Below are 19,844 nucleotides of genomic sequence, written 5' to 3'. Positions count from 1 at the left end.
ATGTGTTAAACATGCTTGTATTATCATTAAACACCTTTAACTTGTTAACAATATTAACTATATGTGTTAAACATGCTTGTATTATCATTAAACACCTTTAAGTTGTTAACAATATTAACTATATGTGTTAAACATGCTTGTATTATCTTTAACCACCTTTAAGTTGTTAACAATATTAACTATATGTGTTAAACATGCTTGTATTATCATTAAACACCTTTAAGTTAACAATATTAACTATATGTGTTAAACATGCTTGTATTATCTTTAACTACCTTTAAGTTGTTAACAATATTAACTATATGTGTTAAACATGCTTGTATTATCTTTAACCACCTTTAAGTTGTTAACAATATTAATTATGTGTTAAACATTCTTGTATTATCATTAAACACCTTTAATTTATTAACAATATTAACTATATGTGTTAAACATGCTTGCATTATCTTTAAACACCTTTAACTTATTAACAATATTAACTATATGTGTTAAACATGTTTGTATTATCTTTAACCACCTTTAAGTTGTTAACAATATTAACTATATGTGTTAAACATGCTTGTATTATCTTTAACCACCTTTAAGTTGTTAACAATATTAACTATATGTGTTAAACATGCTTGTATTATCTTTAACCACCTTTAAGTTGTTAACAATATTAACTATGTGTTAAACAGGCTTGTATTATCATTAAACACCTTTAATTTATTAACAATATTAACTATATGTGTTAAACATGCTTGCATTATCATTAAACATCTTTAACTTGTTAACAATATTAACTATATGTGTTAAACATGCTTGCATTATCATTAAACATCTTTAACTTGTTAACAATATTAACTATATGTGTTAAACATGCTTGCATTATCTTTAAACACTTTTAACTTATTAACAATATTAACTATATGTGTTAAACATACATGTACTATCATTAAACACCTTTAACTTGTTAACAATATTAACTATATGTGTTAAACATGCATGTACTATCATTAAACACCTTTAACTTGTTAACAATATTAACTATATGTGTTAAACATACTTGTATTTTCATTAAACAACTTTAATTTATTAACAATATTAACTATATGTGTTAAACATACTTGTATTATCATTCAACACCTTTAATTTATTAACAATATTAACTATATGTGTTAAACATGCTTGCATTATCATTAAACACCTTTAACTTGTTAACAAAAACATATATTTCTTAAATAAGTAAATATAAATTATATATATGAATGAGGTAGATCCCCACGACTTGATCAATTGAAAAGTAGCTTGCCTGCAGAAAAAGTGTGAGCACCTCTGCACTAGGCCAGTGAGTAGGTTGTGATTAGGTCGTGAATTTATGAGGATAATCAGTAAAAAAAACATGGGTAAATGGTAGAGATGTCCGATAATATCGGGCTGGCGATATTATCGGCCGATGAATGCTTTAAAATGTAATATCGGAAATTATCGGTATCGGTTTCAAAAAGTACAATTTATGACTTTTTAAAACGCCGCTGTGTACACGGACGTAGGGAGAAGTACAGAGCGCCAATAAAACTTAAAGGCACTGCCTTTGCGTGCCGGTCCAATCTCATAATACCTACGGCTTTTCACACACACAAGTGAATGCAATTCATACTTGGTCAACAGCCATACAGGTCACACTGAGGGTGAGCGTATAAACAACTTTAACACTGTTAAAAATATGCGCCACACTGTGAACCCACACCAAACAAGAATGACAAACACATTTCGGGAGAACATCCGCACCGTAACACAACATAAACACAACAGAACAAACACCCGGAACCCCTTGCAGCACTAACTCTTCCGGAACGCTACAATATACACCCCTTGCTACTACAAAACACCCACAATCTCCGGAACTTACACATCTGTGAAGGCACCATTAATGCTGAAAGGTACATACAGGTTTTGGAGCAACATATCCATCAGTGTGTGAATGGGTGAATGTGGAAATAGTGTCAAAGTGCTTTGAGTTCCTTAGAAAAGCGCTATACAAGTACAACCCATTTACCATAAGTTGCCATCAAATAAAAGTTATCATGGACGCCCCTGCTTATTTCAGCAAGACAATGCCAAGCCACGTGTTACAACAGCATGGCTTCATAGTAAAAGAGTGCGGGTACTAGACTGGCCTGCCTGTCTCGCGTTGAAAATGCGTGGCGCATTATGAAGCCTAAAATACCACAACCGAGACCCCCGGACTGTTGAACAACTTAAGCCATACTTGCCAACCTTGAGACCTCCGATTTTGGGAGGTGGGGGGTGGGGCGTGGTCGGGGTGGGGCGGGGGCGTGGTTGTGGGCGGGGCTAAGAGGGGAGGAGTATATTTACAGCTAGAATTCACCAAGTCAAGTTTTTCATATATATATATACATATATATATATATATATAAGAAATACTTGACTTTCAGTGAATTCTAGCTGTATATATATTTATTTTATTATATATATATATATATATATATATATATATATATATATATATATATATATATAAAAATAAAATAAATACTTGAATTTCAGTGTTCATTTATGTACACATATACACACACATAACACTCATCTACTCATTGTTGAGTTAAGGGTTGAATTGTCCATCCTTGTTCTATTCTCTGTCACTATTTTTCTAACCATGCTGAACACCCTTTCGCAGGTACCCAGAAAGGTTTCGAGTACCACCAAAAAAACTGAATCTCTGAAGACAGTATAAAAATCTGTGTTAAAGGTGTACAAATACTGTTTGTATAAAAAGCATGTTATTTTTTTACAAACGAGGGTTAAGAGTTCAGCACTAAAAAAAAAAAAAAGAATGTGGCTTAAATACAGTTTTTTAATTGAGCTGCTGCATTTTTTGGTTGGGTTGTTTATTTATTTTGAGTAACTTTTATACATTTCTAAAAGGGGAATAATGTAATAGAGTTATCTATGTTTGTCTGTTGCCATCTCCTGGTGAATGTTGGCTATAGCGTACTGGGGTTACTTTTTGGTTGGCCAACGATTTACGTGGTGTTGCGCACCTGACGTCACTCAGGTCCGCATGGAGCTGGAGGGGGCGTGGCTTCCAGCTCCGCCTGAATTTCGGGAGATTTTCGGGAGAAAATTTGTCTCGGGAGGTTTTCGGGAGAGGCGCTGAATTTCGGGAGTCTCCCGGAAAATCCGGGAGGGTTGGCAAGTATGACTTAAGCTGTACATCAAGCAAGAATGGGAAAGAATTCCACCTGAAAAGCTTCAAAAATTGCTCTCCTCAGTTCCCAAACGTTTACTGAGTGTTGTTAAAAGGAAAGGCCATGTAACACAGTGGTAAAAGTGCCCCTTTTTTGCAATGTGTTGCTGCCATTAAATTCTAAGTTAATGATTATTTGCAAAAAAAAAATAAAGTTTCTCAGTTGGAACATTAAATATCTTGTCTTTGCAGTCTATTCAATTGAATATAAGTTGAAAAGGATTTGCAAATCATTGTATTCTGTTTTTATTTACGAGTTACTCAATGTGCCAACTTCGCTGGTTTTGGGTTTTGTAATTTCCTGTTTGTGAGCAAATCAAGACCAGGGGGAGTTCTGGTTTCACTTACAAGAAATGTGTGTACACGGTGTCGCCCATGTGACCCGACAGGATCAGATGCTTCTTGGTGATGTCATAGACGGGTAGTTCCACTCCGACCACAATGGCCGCTCGCTGAGCAGTTAGAGAGACGCCCTGGCGGAGAGAGAGAGAGAGGCGGCGTTACACTTCTTGGCAACAAACAGCAGAGGGTGAAATGAGTTCAAGGTCAAATGAGGCTACAGGAATCCTGTGGAAAAGTAAAAGTGGCCGAGTGCAACATTTACTAGTGCAGGACTACTAAGTGTTTTAGTACATTTTGTACCATCAGACTCATTAACAATACAGAGTGGTGGACAGCACTCAATTAATTTTTATTTAAATTACATTTTAATGTTATTATATCACTCATCAAGTATCAGTAAACTGGAATTATGTTTTGTTATGTTTGGCTTGTGAATTTAAAAAGTGAAGATGGTTAACTCAAAATTGCACATTTCTGTTCCACCAAAGTTAACGTGTTTGTTTGCACAGAGCAGTTTCATGCTTAATCATTATAAAAAAAAAAATTCATTTTTTTCTCGGGCTCAATAAAATAACACCATAAGCTTAAGTCAGGAATGGGCCGGCAACAAAGTCTTCTGGACAATATATAGTCCAGCAAACTATTGCCATTAAACAATATTACTTTCATCTCAATTTTAAGAATAATTTTAGGTAGGGATGTCCAATAATGGCTTTTTGCCGATATCCGATATTCTGATATTGTCCAACTCTTTAATTACCGATACCGATATCAACCGATATATACAGTCGTGGAATTAACACATTATTATGCCTAATTTGGACAACCAGGTATGGTGAAGATTAGGGATGTCCCGATCCGATATTTGGATCGGATCGGCATAGCAATTATATGCCACGCACAAAATCAAATAAAAAAATAAGCGCATAACAATTTTCGACACACGGACACGGCAGAGAAAACAGTTTTCGTCATCATTGTTCAAATATTATAACGTCTGTCGAGACGCTTATCTCCATTCGGTGCCACACGTCCACACCATCAAAATGCAGAGGAAAAAATTTCTAGATCAACACCGTATGAAAAAATCTGTGATTTTTTTAGTTGTGATTTCCTTCTCTGCATGAAAGTTTAAAAGTAGCATATATTAATGCAGTATGAAGAAGAATGTTTTAATGTAGACATGCAAGCCTTGAAAGAAAATGTTGAAAATCAAGACTACATTTCCTGCAAATGGATGCATTTCTACCCTATATTTTAACTTTAGATTTATTCTCATATCAAACTCTTTTGGCTGTCTTTTTGACACTTACATCCGGCGCCCCCGTCCACACCCCTGATTATAAATAATGTAAATAATTCAATGTGATTATCTTGTGTGATGACTGTATTATGATGATAGTATATATCTGATAGTATATATCTGTATCATGAATCAATTTAAGTGGACCCCGACTTAAACAAGTTGAAAAACTTATTCGGGTGTTACCATTTAGTGGTCAATTGTACGGAATATGTACTTCACTGTGCAACCTACTAATAAAAGTCTCAATAAATCAATCAAAACACATAGAATCATCATACTGCTGTGATTATATGCATCAAGTGTTCATTCAAGGCTAAGGCAAAATATCGAGATATATATCGTGTGTCGCAATATGGCCTTAAAATATCGCAATATTAAAAAAAGGCCATATCGCCCAGCCCTTGTTTCAATGATGCCATTTCTGTTTGTCATGTATAATTGTGTCTATTTTGTGTTTATCCTTGAATAAACAGGTTAGTTTCTTGTTACCAACCATTTTGTATTATTCAAACTCACCTAATTTAGCTGGCTAGTTGTTATCAAGAGTACTAAAACCCTTTTTAACATGATTCTGACAACTAAGTAGGCTAAATAACTGATAGGCCATTATCGGTCAGTATCGGTATCGGATCGGAAGTGCAAAAACAATATCGGTATCGGATCGGAAGTGCAAAAACCTGGATCGGGACATCCCTAGTGAAGATAAGGTACTTTTAAAAAAAACTAATAAAATAAAATAAGATAAATAAATTAAAAACATTTTCTTGAATAAAAAAGAAAGTAAAACAATATAAAAACAGTTACATAGAAACTAGTAATGAATGAAAATTAGTAAAATTAACTGTTAAAGGTTAGTACTATTAGTGGACCAGCAGCACGCACAATCATGTGTGCTTACGGACTGTATCCCTTGCAGACTGTATTGATATATATTGATATATAATGTAGGAACCAGAATATTAATAACAGAAAGAAACAACCCTTTTGTGTGAATGAGTGTGATTGAGTGGGGGAGGAAGGTTTTTTGGGTTGGTGCACTAATTGTAAGTGTATCTTGTGTTTTTTTATGTTGATTTAATAAAAAAATAAAATAAAATAATAAAAAAAACGATAGCGATAATAAAAAAAACGATACTGATAATTTCCGATATTACATTTTAACGCATTTATCGGCCGATAGACATCTCTAATTTTAGGCACTAATACAATCATATTATATAGTAAAATGCCGGCGTAAGCGCACTTTTTGTGTCTATTTACTAAGGGTGTAACGGTACACAAAAATTTCGGTTCGGTACGTACCTCGGTTTAGAGGTCACGGTTCGGTCAATTTTCGGTACAGTAAGAAAACAACAAAATATAAATTTTTTGGTTATTTATTTATCAAATTTGCAAACAATGTTATGTTATTTTCATTTATTATGCGTCCCCGGGGGGCAGCCCGAGTGGAGAAACAATGGTTTTATCCTTTTAACATTGCTTTAAAATAGCTGTGTGTGTGATGGATGTGAGCCACCACTAGGCTGATAAGTGCAAGCAGGCACTCATGAATGCTAAGCATAACAATAACATACCGTATTTTTCGGAGTATAAGTCGGTCTGGAGTAGAGACGATACTATGGCGTCACATTAGTGCTAAAAATCCAAGCGCATAAAAACTGTTATCGCGCGCTGATTCCCTACTTCGTGCGCGCGCGCGACAACCTTTTGCGCGCGCGTGGTGCCTTTCTGCGTGCGCGCGCGTGGTGCCTTTCTGCGTGCGCGCGCGTGGTGCCTTTCTGCGTGCGCGCGGTGCCTTTCTACGCACGCGCCGTCTCGGTCTGTGCTCTGTCATGTTTCGTTTTGGCACTTTGGGGGCGGGTATGCTTAGACGGCCCCTTCTTTCTGATTGGTCAGGCGAAAAATGCTCAGAGCCAATCAGAAGTATAGCAGGGCGGGTCATCGTCAATATGTATCAAGATTTACGGAGGAAGAAGTGGATTAAAAAAATGTCGCGCGCTGATGAAGGTTATTTCATACCACATAAACACAATACAGGGTAATACAAAATGTGACCCAAATAAATAATAAGACAACAAACACCATAATCACATCTTTCAGCCAGAACTGGTCCACCAGCAATAACATCCAACCATAACATTATTTTATATGTTCACTTCTTCTTGAACATTTGTTTTCTAATTTATGGAATTTCTTTTGATTCAGCCATAAAATTAATGAAATAATCTTTGAATTTGGTTTTTAAAATGTTAAAAATAGCCTTTTAATAATGTATTCTGAAACAGTTTAAAATAATCAGAGAACTGACTAACACTGACCCTACACAACTATGTTGCACAATTAAGTCTTTTTTTTTTAAAGCGAAAGAGGTAATTTCAACAGGTACAGCATCCTATGTCATATCTACATGTAATAAGATTTGTAACAAGGCAAACCGTTTGTAAATTGGTCGAAAATCGAGCAAGTTATGGTAATTTAATTAGTACATGTACCATTGACATCAATGTAATGATTGAGGCTAGATGTCCGAGGTAAGATAGCTACAACGTTGCTACGCTGGAGAATCATTGGTCATATGAAAAATGCTCAGAGCCAATCAGAAAGGAGGGGCCGTCTAAGCATACCCAGTGTTTCCCACAGGACAGGCATCTATTTGTGGTGGTGTGGTCGGGGGGTGGGGGGTGGCGGCGGCAGCGGCGATGACCAAGAAGAACGCGGAGTTGGAATATAAGTACAACACTTTATGTACATATTGAGCTCATTAAAATTACCGACAGGAAGGCAAGAAACACTTTATTTCAACAGACTCTGGCGCTGTACCTGTCGTCAAAACTCCAAAGACCGACTGCACAGTTGCGCTAACAAAATAAGAGTCTCAGAAAGCTGGCGTGCACAAGCTAGCAAGCTACGGAGTTTGCCGACAATGTATTTCTTGTAAAGTGTATACAAAGGAGTAGAGAAGCTGGACAAATAAGATGCCAAAAACCAACCACTTTCATGTGGTATTGGACAGAAAGGAGGACTTTTTTTCTCCTCCATTCGAAAATGCGGACGTTATCAGCACCACTGTCTGATTCCTATCAATGCAAGTCATCAGAATCAGGTAATACACCAACTTATTTTGTATTCTTGTCTTCATGAAAGAAAGGAATCTATATGTGTTAAACATGCTTGTATTATCTTTAAACACCTTTAACTTGTTAACAATATTAACTATATGTGTTAAACATGCTTGTATTATCTTTAAACACCTTTAACTTGTTAACAATATTAACTATATGTATTAAACATACTTGTATTATCATTAAACACGTTTAATTTATTAACAATATTAACTATATGTGTTAAACATGCTTGGATTATCATTAAACACCTTTAACTTGTTAACAAAAACATATATTTCATAAATAAGTAAATATAAATTATATATATGAATGAGGTAGATCCCCACGACTTGATCAATTGAAAAGTAACTCGCCTGCAGAAAAAGTGTGAGCACCCCTGAGTTACACCCATCTGAACAGGTCAGCCACCTGTTTAAAGCCCGATCACAGTTGAAATCTTGAAATGAAGGGCCTTTAATGGCCAAAACATTAACCTGGACAACATTTTAACAGCTTGTTGGCTCAGATTTTATTATTTTCATTGCATTCACATGCTGCAGTGGACAGTGAACAATTTATCTTCAGTATTAATGCAGTATCTGAAGCACCGTCTCCACGTGTGTTTATTGACAACAGGGTTATAACCTGGACACGTTAGCTCGTCGGTATGAAAACAGGAGACTGTTACTACTTAATGAAGCAGCGTCAGGCTGCTCACCGTCAGTGAAACGCTCGGTGAAATCGCGGATTAACGTTAAATATATGACGAGCCGCGAGCGATGCAGCTATAACCTATATTACCCTCGTATTTTGATCCGGTCGGTCCATTCTTTTACTTCGTCTTCTTCTTCTTCTTCTTCTTCTTCTGGCCCACCAGGTGAATTAAGTGCTATTGGCGGAGTTACAATGCATAGTAGGCTACCGCCACCTACTGCACCGGAGTTGTAACTACAAGGTACATTCACAGACAGAGTCCCATTGCTTTTATGAGCGGTCGAGCGAGTCAAAAGCCGAAAAATCCATTTGTGGCGGACGTAATTCTTTCGTGGCGGGCCGCCACAAATAAATGAATGTGTGGGAAACACTGATACCCGCCTCCAAAGTGCCAAAAAGAAACATGACAGCGCGAGGAGAGATGCCAGGAGCACACAGAGAGCGCACAGACCGAGACGGCGCGCGCGCAGAAAGGCACCGCGCGCGCGCAAAAGAGCATCGCGCGCGCACGAAGTGGAGAATCAGCGCGCGATAACAGTTTTTATGCGCTTGGATTTTTGGCACTAATGTGACGCCATACGATACTCCCAGAGATGAGTGCCATGTACACAACTCGCTGCCTAAAGCGAGTACACAACATCCTGAAGGACAGATACCACCCAGCACATGGCCTCTTCAACCTGCTACCCTCTGGAAGGAGGTATAGATGGATTCGCGCCAGGACCACCAGAATGTCTCACAGTCTGTATCCCCAGGCTGTGAGACTGCTAAATGAACAGCCTGCCCCGGACCATCTTATTACCTCACTCTTCACCACCTCAATAATTGTGCTCTGGACATTGCATTGCTGCAACATCAACGTAACACCCATCAGACATCCGACTGTTCCCACCCCCACGTCCCTCTATTCGCCATCTTCCTAACAATGCTAAACTGTGAACTATGGTCAACCTGCACTTCAATGCAGTTTCTATGCCGCTGGACAAAGCTCAAACAAAATCTCGTTGACATGTATGACTTAAGTGTTATTATGACAATGACAATAAAGGAATTGATTGATTTAAGTCGCACCGGCCGAAAATGCATAATAAAGAAGGAAAAAAACATGTATAAGTCGCACTGGAGTATAAGTCGCATTTTTTGGGGGGAAATTTATTTGATAAATCCCAACACCCAAAAATAGACATTTGAAAGGCAATTTAAAATAAATAAAGAATAGTGAACAACAGGCTGAATAAGTGTACGTTACATTATATATACGTGCCTGGTATGTTCAAATAACATGCTATACGTTTACCAAATAATCTGTCACTCCTAATCGCTAAATCCCATGAAATCTTATACGTCTAGTTCAGGGGTCGGCAACCGGCGGCTCTAGAGCCGCATGCGGCTCTTTAGCGCCGCCCTAGTGGCTCTCTGGAGCTTTTTAAAAAATGTATGAAAAATGGAAAAAGATGAGAGGAAAAAAAAATGTTTTTGTTTTAATATGGTTTCTGTAGGAGGACAAACATGACACAAACCTCCCTAATTGTTATAAAGCACACTGTCAGCTTCACTGATTCGAGTATTTGGCGAGTGCCGTTTTGTCCTACTAATTTTGGCGGTCCTTGAACTCACCTTAGTTTGTTTACATGTATAACTTTCTCCGACGTTCTAGGACGTGTTTTATGCCACTTCTTTTTCTGTCTCATTTTGTCCACCAAACTTTTAAGGTTGTGCATGAATGCACAAAGGTGAGTTTTGTTGATGTTATTGACTTGTGTGGAGTGCTAATCAGACATATTTGGTCACTGCAAGCTAATCGATGCTAACGTGCTATTTAGGCTAGCTATATGTACATATTGCATCATTATGCCTCATTTGTAGCTATATTTGAGCTCATTTAGTTTCCTTTAAGTCCTCTTAATTCAATTTATATCTCATGACACACTATCTGTATGTAATATGGCTTTTAATTTTTTGCGGCTCCAGACAGATTTGTTTTTGTATTTTTGGTCCAATATGGCTCTTTCAACATTTTGGGTTGCCGACCCCTGGTCTAGTCTCTTACGTGAATGAGCTAAATAATATTATTTGATATTTTACGGTATAAGTCGCTCCTGAGTATAAGTCGCACCCCCTGGCCAAACTATGAAAAAAACTGCGACTTATCGTCCGAAAACTACGGTACCAAAGTCGTACTAAAACATTTTGACAGAGCGCTGTGTGTAATGTTCTATATTTTGAACGGAACATTTAAAATGTTGTCTTTGTTTACTGGTGACATCTTGCAGTTTACATGTATCTCTTAAGTGTGTCTGCCATCTACTGGTCACATTTATCATTACACCATGCACCAAACAAAATAGCTTCGAGGTGGGTAAGCTCAACCAAACCTATTCCTTACATTAGGCGCACCGGGTTATAAGGCGCACTGTCGAGTTTTGGGGGGGAAAAAATAATTTTAAGTGCGCTATACGTTTACCAAACAATCTGTCACTCCCGATCACTAAATCCCATGAAATCTTCCTCCCCGGTGTGGCCTCTGGTATGTCCTTTCTTTCTACTGCTCGATCGCCGTTCTCTGCTGCATATTTCACTACGTCCAGCTTGTAATCTGCAGTATATGATTTCCTTTTCGGTGCCATTTTTGTTCAGCCCTTCTCAGTTTTTATAAGTTACCGCCAATGTTGATGTGATCCATCAGTAGCATATAGCAGTTAGCATCCTATGACCCACAATGCACTTCTGCCATGACCCTCCTCCGCCAAATTCTTATTGGTTGACGTGTGAGTGACGATTGCTGCCATTTGCTTCGTCTCTTACGCCAGTGTTTTTCAACCTTTTTTGAGCCAAGGCACATTTTTTTCATGAAAAAAATACGGAGGCACATCACCAGCAGAAAAGGTTAAAAAATTAAACTCCCCCAGTTTGTTGTTGTTTCCTGTGTAGTGCTTTAGTTCTGTTATTTTGGTGGCCTTTCCTGTTTTGTTGGCGTTCTCCTGTAGCAGCTTCACGCCTTCCTTTGAGCGCTACTGCCCGCACCTGCTTTGTTTTCGCAATCAAGACTATTTAAGTTGTGCGTACGCTATCCTTCTTTGTGGGGACATTGTTGATTGTCATGTGATGTACGGATGTGCTTTGTGGACGCCGTCTTTGCTCCACACGCTGTAAGTTTTTGCTGCCGTCCAGCATTCTGTTTTTGTTGACTTTGTAGCCAGTTCAGTTTTACTTTTGTTGTACATAGCCATCCCTATGCTTCAGTGCTTTTTCCTAGCGGGACTTGCCTTTTGTATTCATTTTTGGTTTAAGCGTTACGTACCTTTTTACCTGCACGCTGTCTCCCGCTGTGCTCTGCATATTGGGATTGCCAAGCTCTACACAGCGCAGGCACTAGACAACAGCACATTATTATGATTATTGCTTTGCAAAAAATATTTTTTGGACCAATTAGGTGAAGTGGCATAATTTCCCACGGCACACCAGACAATATCTCAGGGCACACTAGTGTGCCGCGGCACAGTGGTTGAAAATCACTGTCTTACCCGAATGAGATAAATAATATTATTTGATATTTTACTTTAATGTGTTAATAATTTCACACATAAGTCGCTCTGTGGCCTAGTGGTTAGTGTCCGCCCTGAGATCGGTAGGTTGTGAGTTCAAACCCCGGCCGAGTCATACCAAAGACTATAAAAATGGGACCCATTACCTCCCTGCTTGGCACTCAGCATCAAGGGTTGGAATTGGGGGTTAAATCACCAAAATGATTCCCGGGCGCGGCCACCGCTGCTGCCCACTGCTCCCCTCACCTCCCAGGGGGTGATCAAGGGTGATGGGTCAAATGCAGAGAATAATCTCGCCACACCTAGTGTGTGTGTGACAATCATTGGTACTTTAACTTTAACTTTAACTTTAAATCGCACCCTCGGCCAAACTATGAAAAAAACTGCGACTTATAATCCGAAAAATACGGTAAATACAAATACAGCAAAAACTACCGGCAGCGGTAAAGTTTAGATCTATGAAGGAAAGAAGAAAGGGAATGAATGTTTATAACTGAACACATTTACAAACCCCGTTTCCATATGATTTGGTTGGGAAATTGTGTTAGATGTAAATATAAACGGAATACAATGATTTGCAAATCATTTTCAACCCATATTCAGTTGAATATGCTACAAAGACAACATATTTGATGTTCAAACTGATAAACGTTTTTTTTGTGCAAATAATCATTAACTTTAGAATTTGATGCCAGCAACACGTGACAAAGAAGTTGGGAAAGGTGGCAATAAATACTGATAAAGTTGAGGAATGCTCATCAAACACTTATTTGGAACATCCCACAGGTGAACAGGGAAATTGGGAACAGGTGGGTGCCATGATTGGGTATAAAAGTAGATTCCATGAAATGCTCAGTCATTCACAAACAAGGATGGGGTGAGGGTCACCACTTTGTGAACAAATGTGTGAGCAAATTGTTGAACAGTTTAAGAAAAACCTTTCTCAACCAGCTATTGCAAGGAATTTAGGGATTTCACCATCTATGGTCCGTAATATCATCAAAGGGTTCAGAGAATCTGGAGAAATCACTGCACGTAAGCGGCTAAGCCTGTGACCTTCGATCCCTCAGGCTGTACTGCATCAACAAGCGACAGCAGTGTGTAAAGGATATCACCACATGGGCTCAGGAACACTTCAGAAACCCACTGTCAGTAACTACAGTTGGTCGCTACACCTGTAAGTGCAAGTTAAAACTCTCCTTTGCGAGGCGAAAACCGTTTATCAACAACACCCAGAAACGCCGTCGGCTTCGCTGGGCCTGAGCTCATCTAAGATGGACTGATACAAAGTGGAAAAGTGTTCTGTGGTCTGACGAGTCCACATTTCAAATTGTTTTTGGAAACTGTGGACGTCGTGTCCTCCAGACCAAAGAGGAAAAGAACCATCCGGGTTGTTATAGGCGCAAAGTTGAAAAGCCGGCATCTGTGATGGTATGGGGGTGTATTAGTGCCCAAGACATGGGTAACTTACACATCTGTGAAGGCGCCATTAATGCTGAAAGGTACCGGTACATACAGGTTTTGGAGCGACATATGTTGCCATCCAAGCAACGTTACCATGGACGCCCCTGCTTATTTCAGCAAGACAATGCCAAGCCACGTGTTACATCAACGTGGCTTCATAGTAAAAGAGTGCGGGTACTAGACTGGCCTGCCTGTAGTCCAGACCTGTCTCCCATTGATGTGTGGCGCATTATGAAGCCTAAAATACCACAACGGAGACCCCCGGACTGTTGAACAACTTAAGCTGTACATCAAGCAAGAATGGGAAAGAATTCCACCTGAGAAGCTTAAAAAATGTGTCTCCTCAGTTCCCAAACGTTTACTGAGTGTTGTTAAAAGGAAAGGCCATGTAACACAGTGGTGAACATGCCCTTTCCCAACTACTTTGGCACGTGTTGCAGCCATGAAATTCTAAGTTAATTATTATTTGCAAAAAAAAAAAAAAAAAAGTTTATGAGTTTGAACATCAAATATCTTGTCTTTGTAGTGCATTCAACTGAATATGGGTTGAAAAGGATTTGCAAATCATTGTATTCCGTTTATATTTACATCTAACACAATTTCCCAACTCATATGGAAACAGGGTTTGTACATCTGCAAAAAAATGTTTTCTTTTGTATTATTTTTTAATTAATTAAGTAACGTTTATGACAACATTTTCCAAAACACAATATAGAATGTGAGATATAACAGGATAAGCATACATTTATCATTTGTTTTCAAAACGCTTACAAAAAAGTGGGACCCTAAAAGTTTACTGGGGGACCCCATTTTTATGACTTGATGGGCTCCCTAGCGCCAACACTGTAGTAATAATAACACAAGTAACCCCTTAAAACGCAATAAACCTTTTGGGTTTTTTTTTACTTTTGATTATACTAAATAAGTAAACAATAAAAATTATATGTTCACCAAAATTTGCCAGAATAAATATTAATCAGAATGAAGTGCAAATACTCCCCAGTGGAAAAAACTGGGTTGGGTGATTTCTGGGTCCTGTAAAGTCGGCATGCTGTGTTGATTAGCTAGTCTTGCTCATTCAGCGACGGTCTGAAGCCCAAGTATTCCATCAAAGAGTTACAAACCTTTTTCCCCTCCTAATTTTTGTTAACTTCTCACCAGCAACAAGCGTGGCTCTGTTACTGTCAAAAAGCCAGCTGTCCCGCCTCCACCCACAGAGACAAAAGATTGTGAATGACTGACAATAGGGTTGGCCCTCTATTAAAAATGTATTCTGCTATTGAACAAACTCGCTCAGGTGCCAAAAGTGATGTACAGAGTGAACTCTCTTGCACCCGGTTTGAAATTAAACACAAAGAAACATGGCAATTTATCGAGTTCATTGTAATGTATTGTTCAATTAAAGGCCTACTGAAACCCACTACTACCGACCACGCAGTCTGATAGTTTATATATCAATGATGACATCTTAACATTGCAACACATGCCTATACGGCCGGGTTAGCTTACTAAAGTGCAATTTTAAATTCCGCGCGAAATATCCTGCTGAAAACGTCTCGGTATGATGACGCCTGCGCGTGACGTCACGGACTGTAGAGGACATTTTGGGACAGCATGGTGGCCAGCTATTAAGTCGTCTGTTTTCATCGCAAAATTCCACAGTATTCTGGACATCTGTGTTGGTGAATCTTTTGCAATTTGTTCAATGAACAATGGAGACAGCAAAAAAGAAAACTGTAGGTGGGAAGCGGTGTATTGCGGCCGACTGCAGCAACACAAACACAGCCGGTGTTTCATTGTTTACATTCCCGAAAGATGACAGTCAAGCTTTACCATTGGCCTGTGGAGAACTGGGACAACAGAGACTCTTACCAGGAGGACTTTGAGTTGGATGCGCAGACGCGGTACCGTGAGTACGCATGCAGCTGCAGCTTCCAAACATTTGATCGCTTGCCCGTACGTGCGTGCCGCTATGTGCATGTCACGTACGTAACTTTGGGGACTTTGGGGAAATATGTGTGCTGTATGAACTTTGGGGAGGTGAACGGTACTTTGGGCTGTGGGATTGAGTGTGTTGTGCAGGTGTTTGAGTTGTATTGGCGGGTTATATGGACGGGAGGGGGGAGGTGTTTGTTATGCGGGATTAATTTGTGGCATATTAAATATAAGCCTGGTTGTGTTGTGGCTAATAGAGTATATATATGTCTTGTGTTTATTTACTGTTTTAGTCAGGTCCCACACGCCTCTCACAGCATCTTCCCTATCTGAATCGCTCCCACTGCCTTCTAGTTCTTCACTCTCACTTTCCTCATCCACGAATCTTTCATCCTCGCTCAAATTAATGGGGAAATCGTCGCTTTCTCAGTCCGAATCGCTCTCACTGCTTGCTGGTGGCCATGATTGTAAACAATGTGCAGATGTGAGGAGCTCCACAACCTGTGACGTCACGCTACTCGTCTGCTACTTCCGGTACAGGCAAGGCTTTTTTATCAGTGACCAAAAGTTGCGAACTTTATCGTAGATGTTCTCTACTAAATCCTTTCAGCAAAAATATGGCAATATCGCGAAACGATCAAGAATGACACATAGAATGGACCTGCTATCTTTGTTTAAATAAGAAAATCGCATTTCAGTAGTCCTTTAACTGACCAAGTAAAGCAACCAGTTTGTACCTTCCAAAGTCCCCGGGTGCCTTCCTCCTGATAAATGTTGATAAAGTTGCCCATCATACTGCCCTGGATCACGCTTCCCTGGGCTTGCATGCGGATCTGAAAGAACATATGCACACATTTCGGGATGAGACAGAAGATATCTGAATGACAGAACTCCCAAGAGACATTTTAAGCAGGAAATGTAAGTATGGCTGCCATCGGCTAAACGTTGGAAGCGCTTTTTGGCAAGTAAGTCTGCCTGACTTTTTTTTCTCCCACATCTTATTTTGTGGGAACATTCCTTCACTCTCTTGCTTACACGAGTCTTCTGCCTGGCCTCATGACTGTTTGACACACAACGATAAAACGGAGAAAAAAAAAGCACTTTTTTGGGGCATTTTGCCTGTCATTCACAATCATTATGAAAGACAAGTCGACAAAAGTTTTTTTCTCTCTTTTGCATTCCAACATGTAAACATGTGAAGGTAGAAAAGCGCTATACAAGTATAACCCATTTACCATTTTTAACTCCTCCACTCGGGCTGGATGAGGACTGTATCACAATAGAAGTGTTTTGTATCCATCAATATGGGCAATTATTCATATATTTTTTTGACTTATAGGCTCTTAACATGTTATATAATTCTTTCGTACTCCCATATCTTAATTATTGTGTTGAAATCTGGGGTAACAATTAGAGATGTCCGATAAATGCGTTAAAATGTAAATCGGAAATGATTGGTATCGTTTTTTTTATTATCGGTATCGTTTTTTTTTTGTTTTTTGTTGTTGTTGTTTTTTTATTAAATCAACATAAAAAACACAAGATACACTTACAATTAGTGCACCAACCCAAAAAAACTCCCTCCCCCATTTACACTCATTCACACAAAAGGGTTGTTTCTTTCTGTTATTAATATTCTGGTTCCTAAATTATATATCAATATATATCAATACAGTCTGCAAGGGATACAGTCCGTAAGCACACATGATTGTGCGTGCTGCTGGTCCACTAATAGTACTAACCTTTAACAGTTAATTTTACTCATTTTCATTAATTACTAGTTTCTATGTAACTGTTTTTATATTGTTTTACTTTCTTTTTTATTCAAGAAAATGTTTTTAATTTATTTATCTTATTTTATTTTATTTTAAAGTACCTTATCTTCTCTCACTCCATGCCATACTTGCCAACCTTGAGACCTCCGATTTCGGGAGGTGGGGTGGGGGCGTAAGAGGGGAGGAGTATATTTACAGCTAGAATTCACCAAGTCAAGTATTTCATATATATATATATATATATATATATATATATATATATATATATATATATATATATATATATATATATATATATATATATATATATATATATATATATATATATATATATATATATATATATATATATATATATAAATAAGAGAAATACTTGAATTTCAGTGTTCATTTATTTACACATATACACACACATAACACTCATCTACTCATTGTTGAGTTAAGGGTTGAATTGTCCATCCTTGTTCTATTCTCTGTCACTATTTTTCTAACCATGCTGAACACCCTCTATGATGATTGTCGGAGGCAGATATTTACATATATCCGAATTTAAGTTGTACTTCTTCCATTTCTTCTCTTGATGCTCTGTCAGCAAGTATACTGTGTGTTGCCCTTGAGTTCTTTGGAATGTGTTGTGACTAGCATTTTGTTATGGCTAGGGAGGGGGAAGAAAAGAGAGGTTTTTGGCGTTGGGAAGAGAGACCATTTTGGAGAGGCGCGATAGAATGTTCTGTGGTTAGACTGGTCTCAATAAAAATGTATATTGGCAAAGCTTTGAGAATATACAACAAAATACCTATTCTGTCTCTGGTGGTTTTTCAACTCAGCTTTAAGTGTCGGAAAGAACTTGGGAGCGAATTGTGACTTGAATTCCCTGGGAGGAACAACTGGTCCAAAACGCAACATGATGCATTCTGCTTCGTCTCCTTGTGTGCGCAGTTGTGCACTGCACTCTCTAAAAGCCCTAGATGTTATTGTCACATATGCATGTACAGTAGATGGCAGTATTGCCCTGTTTAAGAGTGTCACAACATTGCTGTTTACGGCAGACGAACTTCTTTACGGTAGACGAAAACGTGACTGCTGTTGTGTGTTGTTGCCGCGCTGGGAAGACGTTAATGAAACTGCCTAACAACCCACATACGAAACTAAGAACTCGCCCTCGATCATTCTACAGTTATAACGTGATTGAGCAGGCACGCTGTTTATATTGTGGGAAAGCGGACGTGAAAACAGGCTGTCGACACCTCACTCAGGTCCGCCTGAATTTCGGGAGAAAATTTGTCCCGGGAGGTTTTCGGGAGAAGCGCTGAATTTCGGGAGTCTCCCGGAAAATCCGGGAGGGTTGGCAAGTATGCTCCATGCAGAGAATCAACTGTGTGACAACAAGATGGCGCAACCAAACTTGATAGTTGATACGCTTACTTGACTTTCTGTTAGCATGTCACTCCCACTGATCTGTGGTCACTCCCACTGATCTGTGGTCACTTCACCTGATCTGTGGTCACTTCACCTGATCTGTGGTCACTCCCACTGATCTGTGGTCACTCCCATTGATCTGTGGTCACTTCACCTGATCTGTGGTCACTCCCACTGATCTGTGGTCACTTCACCTGATCTGTGGTCACTTCACCTGATCTGTGGTCACTCCCCCTGATCTGTGATCACTCCCCCTGATCTGTGATCACTCCCACTGATCTGTGGTCACTTCACCTGATCTGTGGTCACTCCCACTAATCTGTGGTCACTCCCACTGATCTGTGGTCACTCCCACTGATCTGTGGCCAGTTCACCTGATCTGTGGTCACTCCCACTGATCTGTGGTCACTCCCACTGATCTGTGGTCACTCCCACTGATCTGTGGTCACTTCACCTGATCTGTGGTCACTTCACCTGATCTGTGGCCACTCCCACTGATCTGTGGTCACTCCCACTGATCTGTGGTCACTTCACCTGATCTGTGGTCACTTCACCTGATCTGTGGTCACTCCCACTGATCTGTGGTCACTCCCACTGATCTGTGGTCACTCCCACTGATCTGTGGTCACTTCAACTGATCTGTGGTCACTTCAACTGATCTGTGGTCACTTCACCTGATCTGTGGTCACTCCCACTGATCTGTGGTCACTCCCACTGATCTGTGGTCACTCCCACTGATCTGTGGTCACTCCCACTGGTTTCTTCCGACGAAGAAGAGAAACTAATTATCGAACGCTGCATCGGACACATATTTTATTGATATCGATTACGTGTCTATCGTGATGATATCGTTTTATCGCCCAGCCCCTAGCCTCCACAAACGAACCATTTCCAGACACACTCATAAAACCTGGTAATAAGCAGAACTATGGAGCAGAGTTCACTCAAAATTTACACCAAAGTATATCCAACACATACATTGGATATACT

The 19,844-nt window shown here is 39.2% G+C and overlaps 1 protein-coding gene across 1 annotated transcript in view; it reads right to left on the bottom strand.

Moving 5' to 3' along the window:
- The window catches only part of LOC133580843 (kidney mitochondrial carrier protein 1), a 42,711-nt gene that overhangs the window by 7,657 nt on the left and 15,210 nt on the right, over positions 1 to 19,844 (bottom strand). The window contains exons 5-6 of the mRNA XM_061935073.1: positions 16,398 to 16,493; positions 3,599 to 3,723 (exon numbers count right to left, since the gene is read on the bottom strand). Coding sequence (XP_061791057.1) covers positions 3,599 to 3,723; positions 16,398 to 16,493 — 221 coding nt within the window. The remainder of the gene's footprint in view (positions 1 to 3,598; positions 3,724 to 16,397; positions 16,494 to 19,844) is intronic.

Source organism: Nerophis lumbriciformis, linkage group LG03 (assembly GCF_033978685.3).
Source record: "Nerophis lumbriciformis linkage group LG03, RoL_Nlum_v2.1, whole genome shotgun sequence".
NCBI lineage: Eukaryota > Metazoa > Chordata > Actinopteri > Syngnathiformes > Syngnathidae > Nerophis > Nerophis lumbriciformis.
Note: the sequence above shows the minus strand (reverse complement) of the source record. Positions and strands in the feature narration are given on the sequence as shown.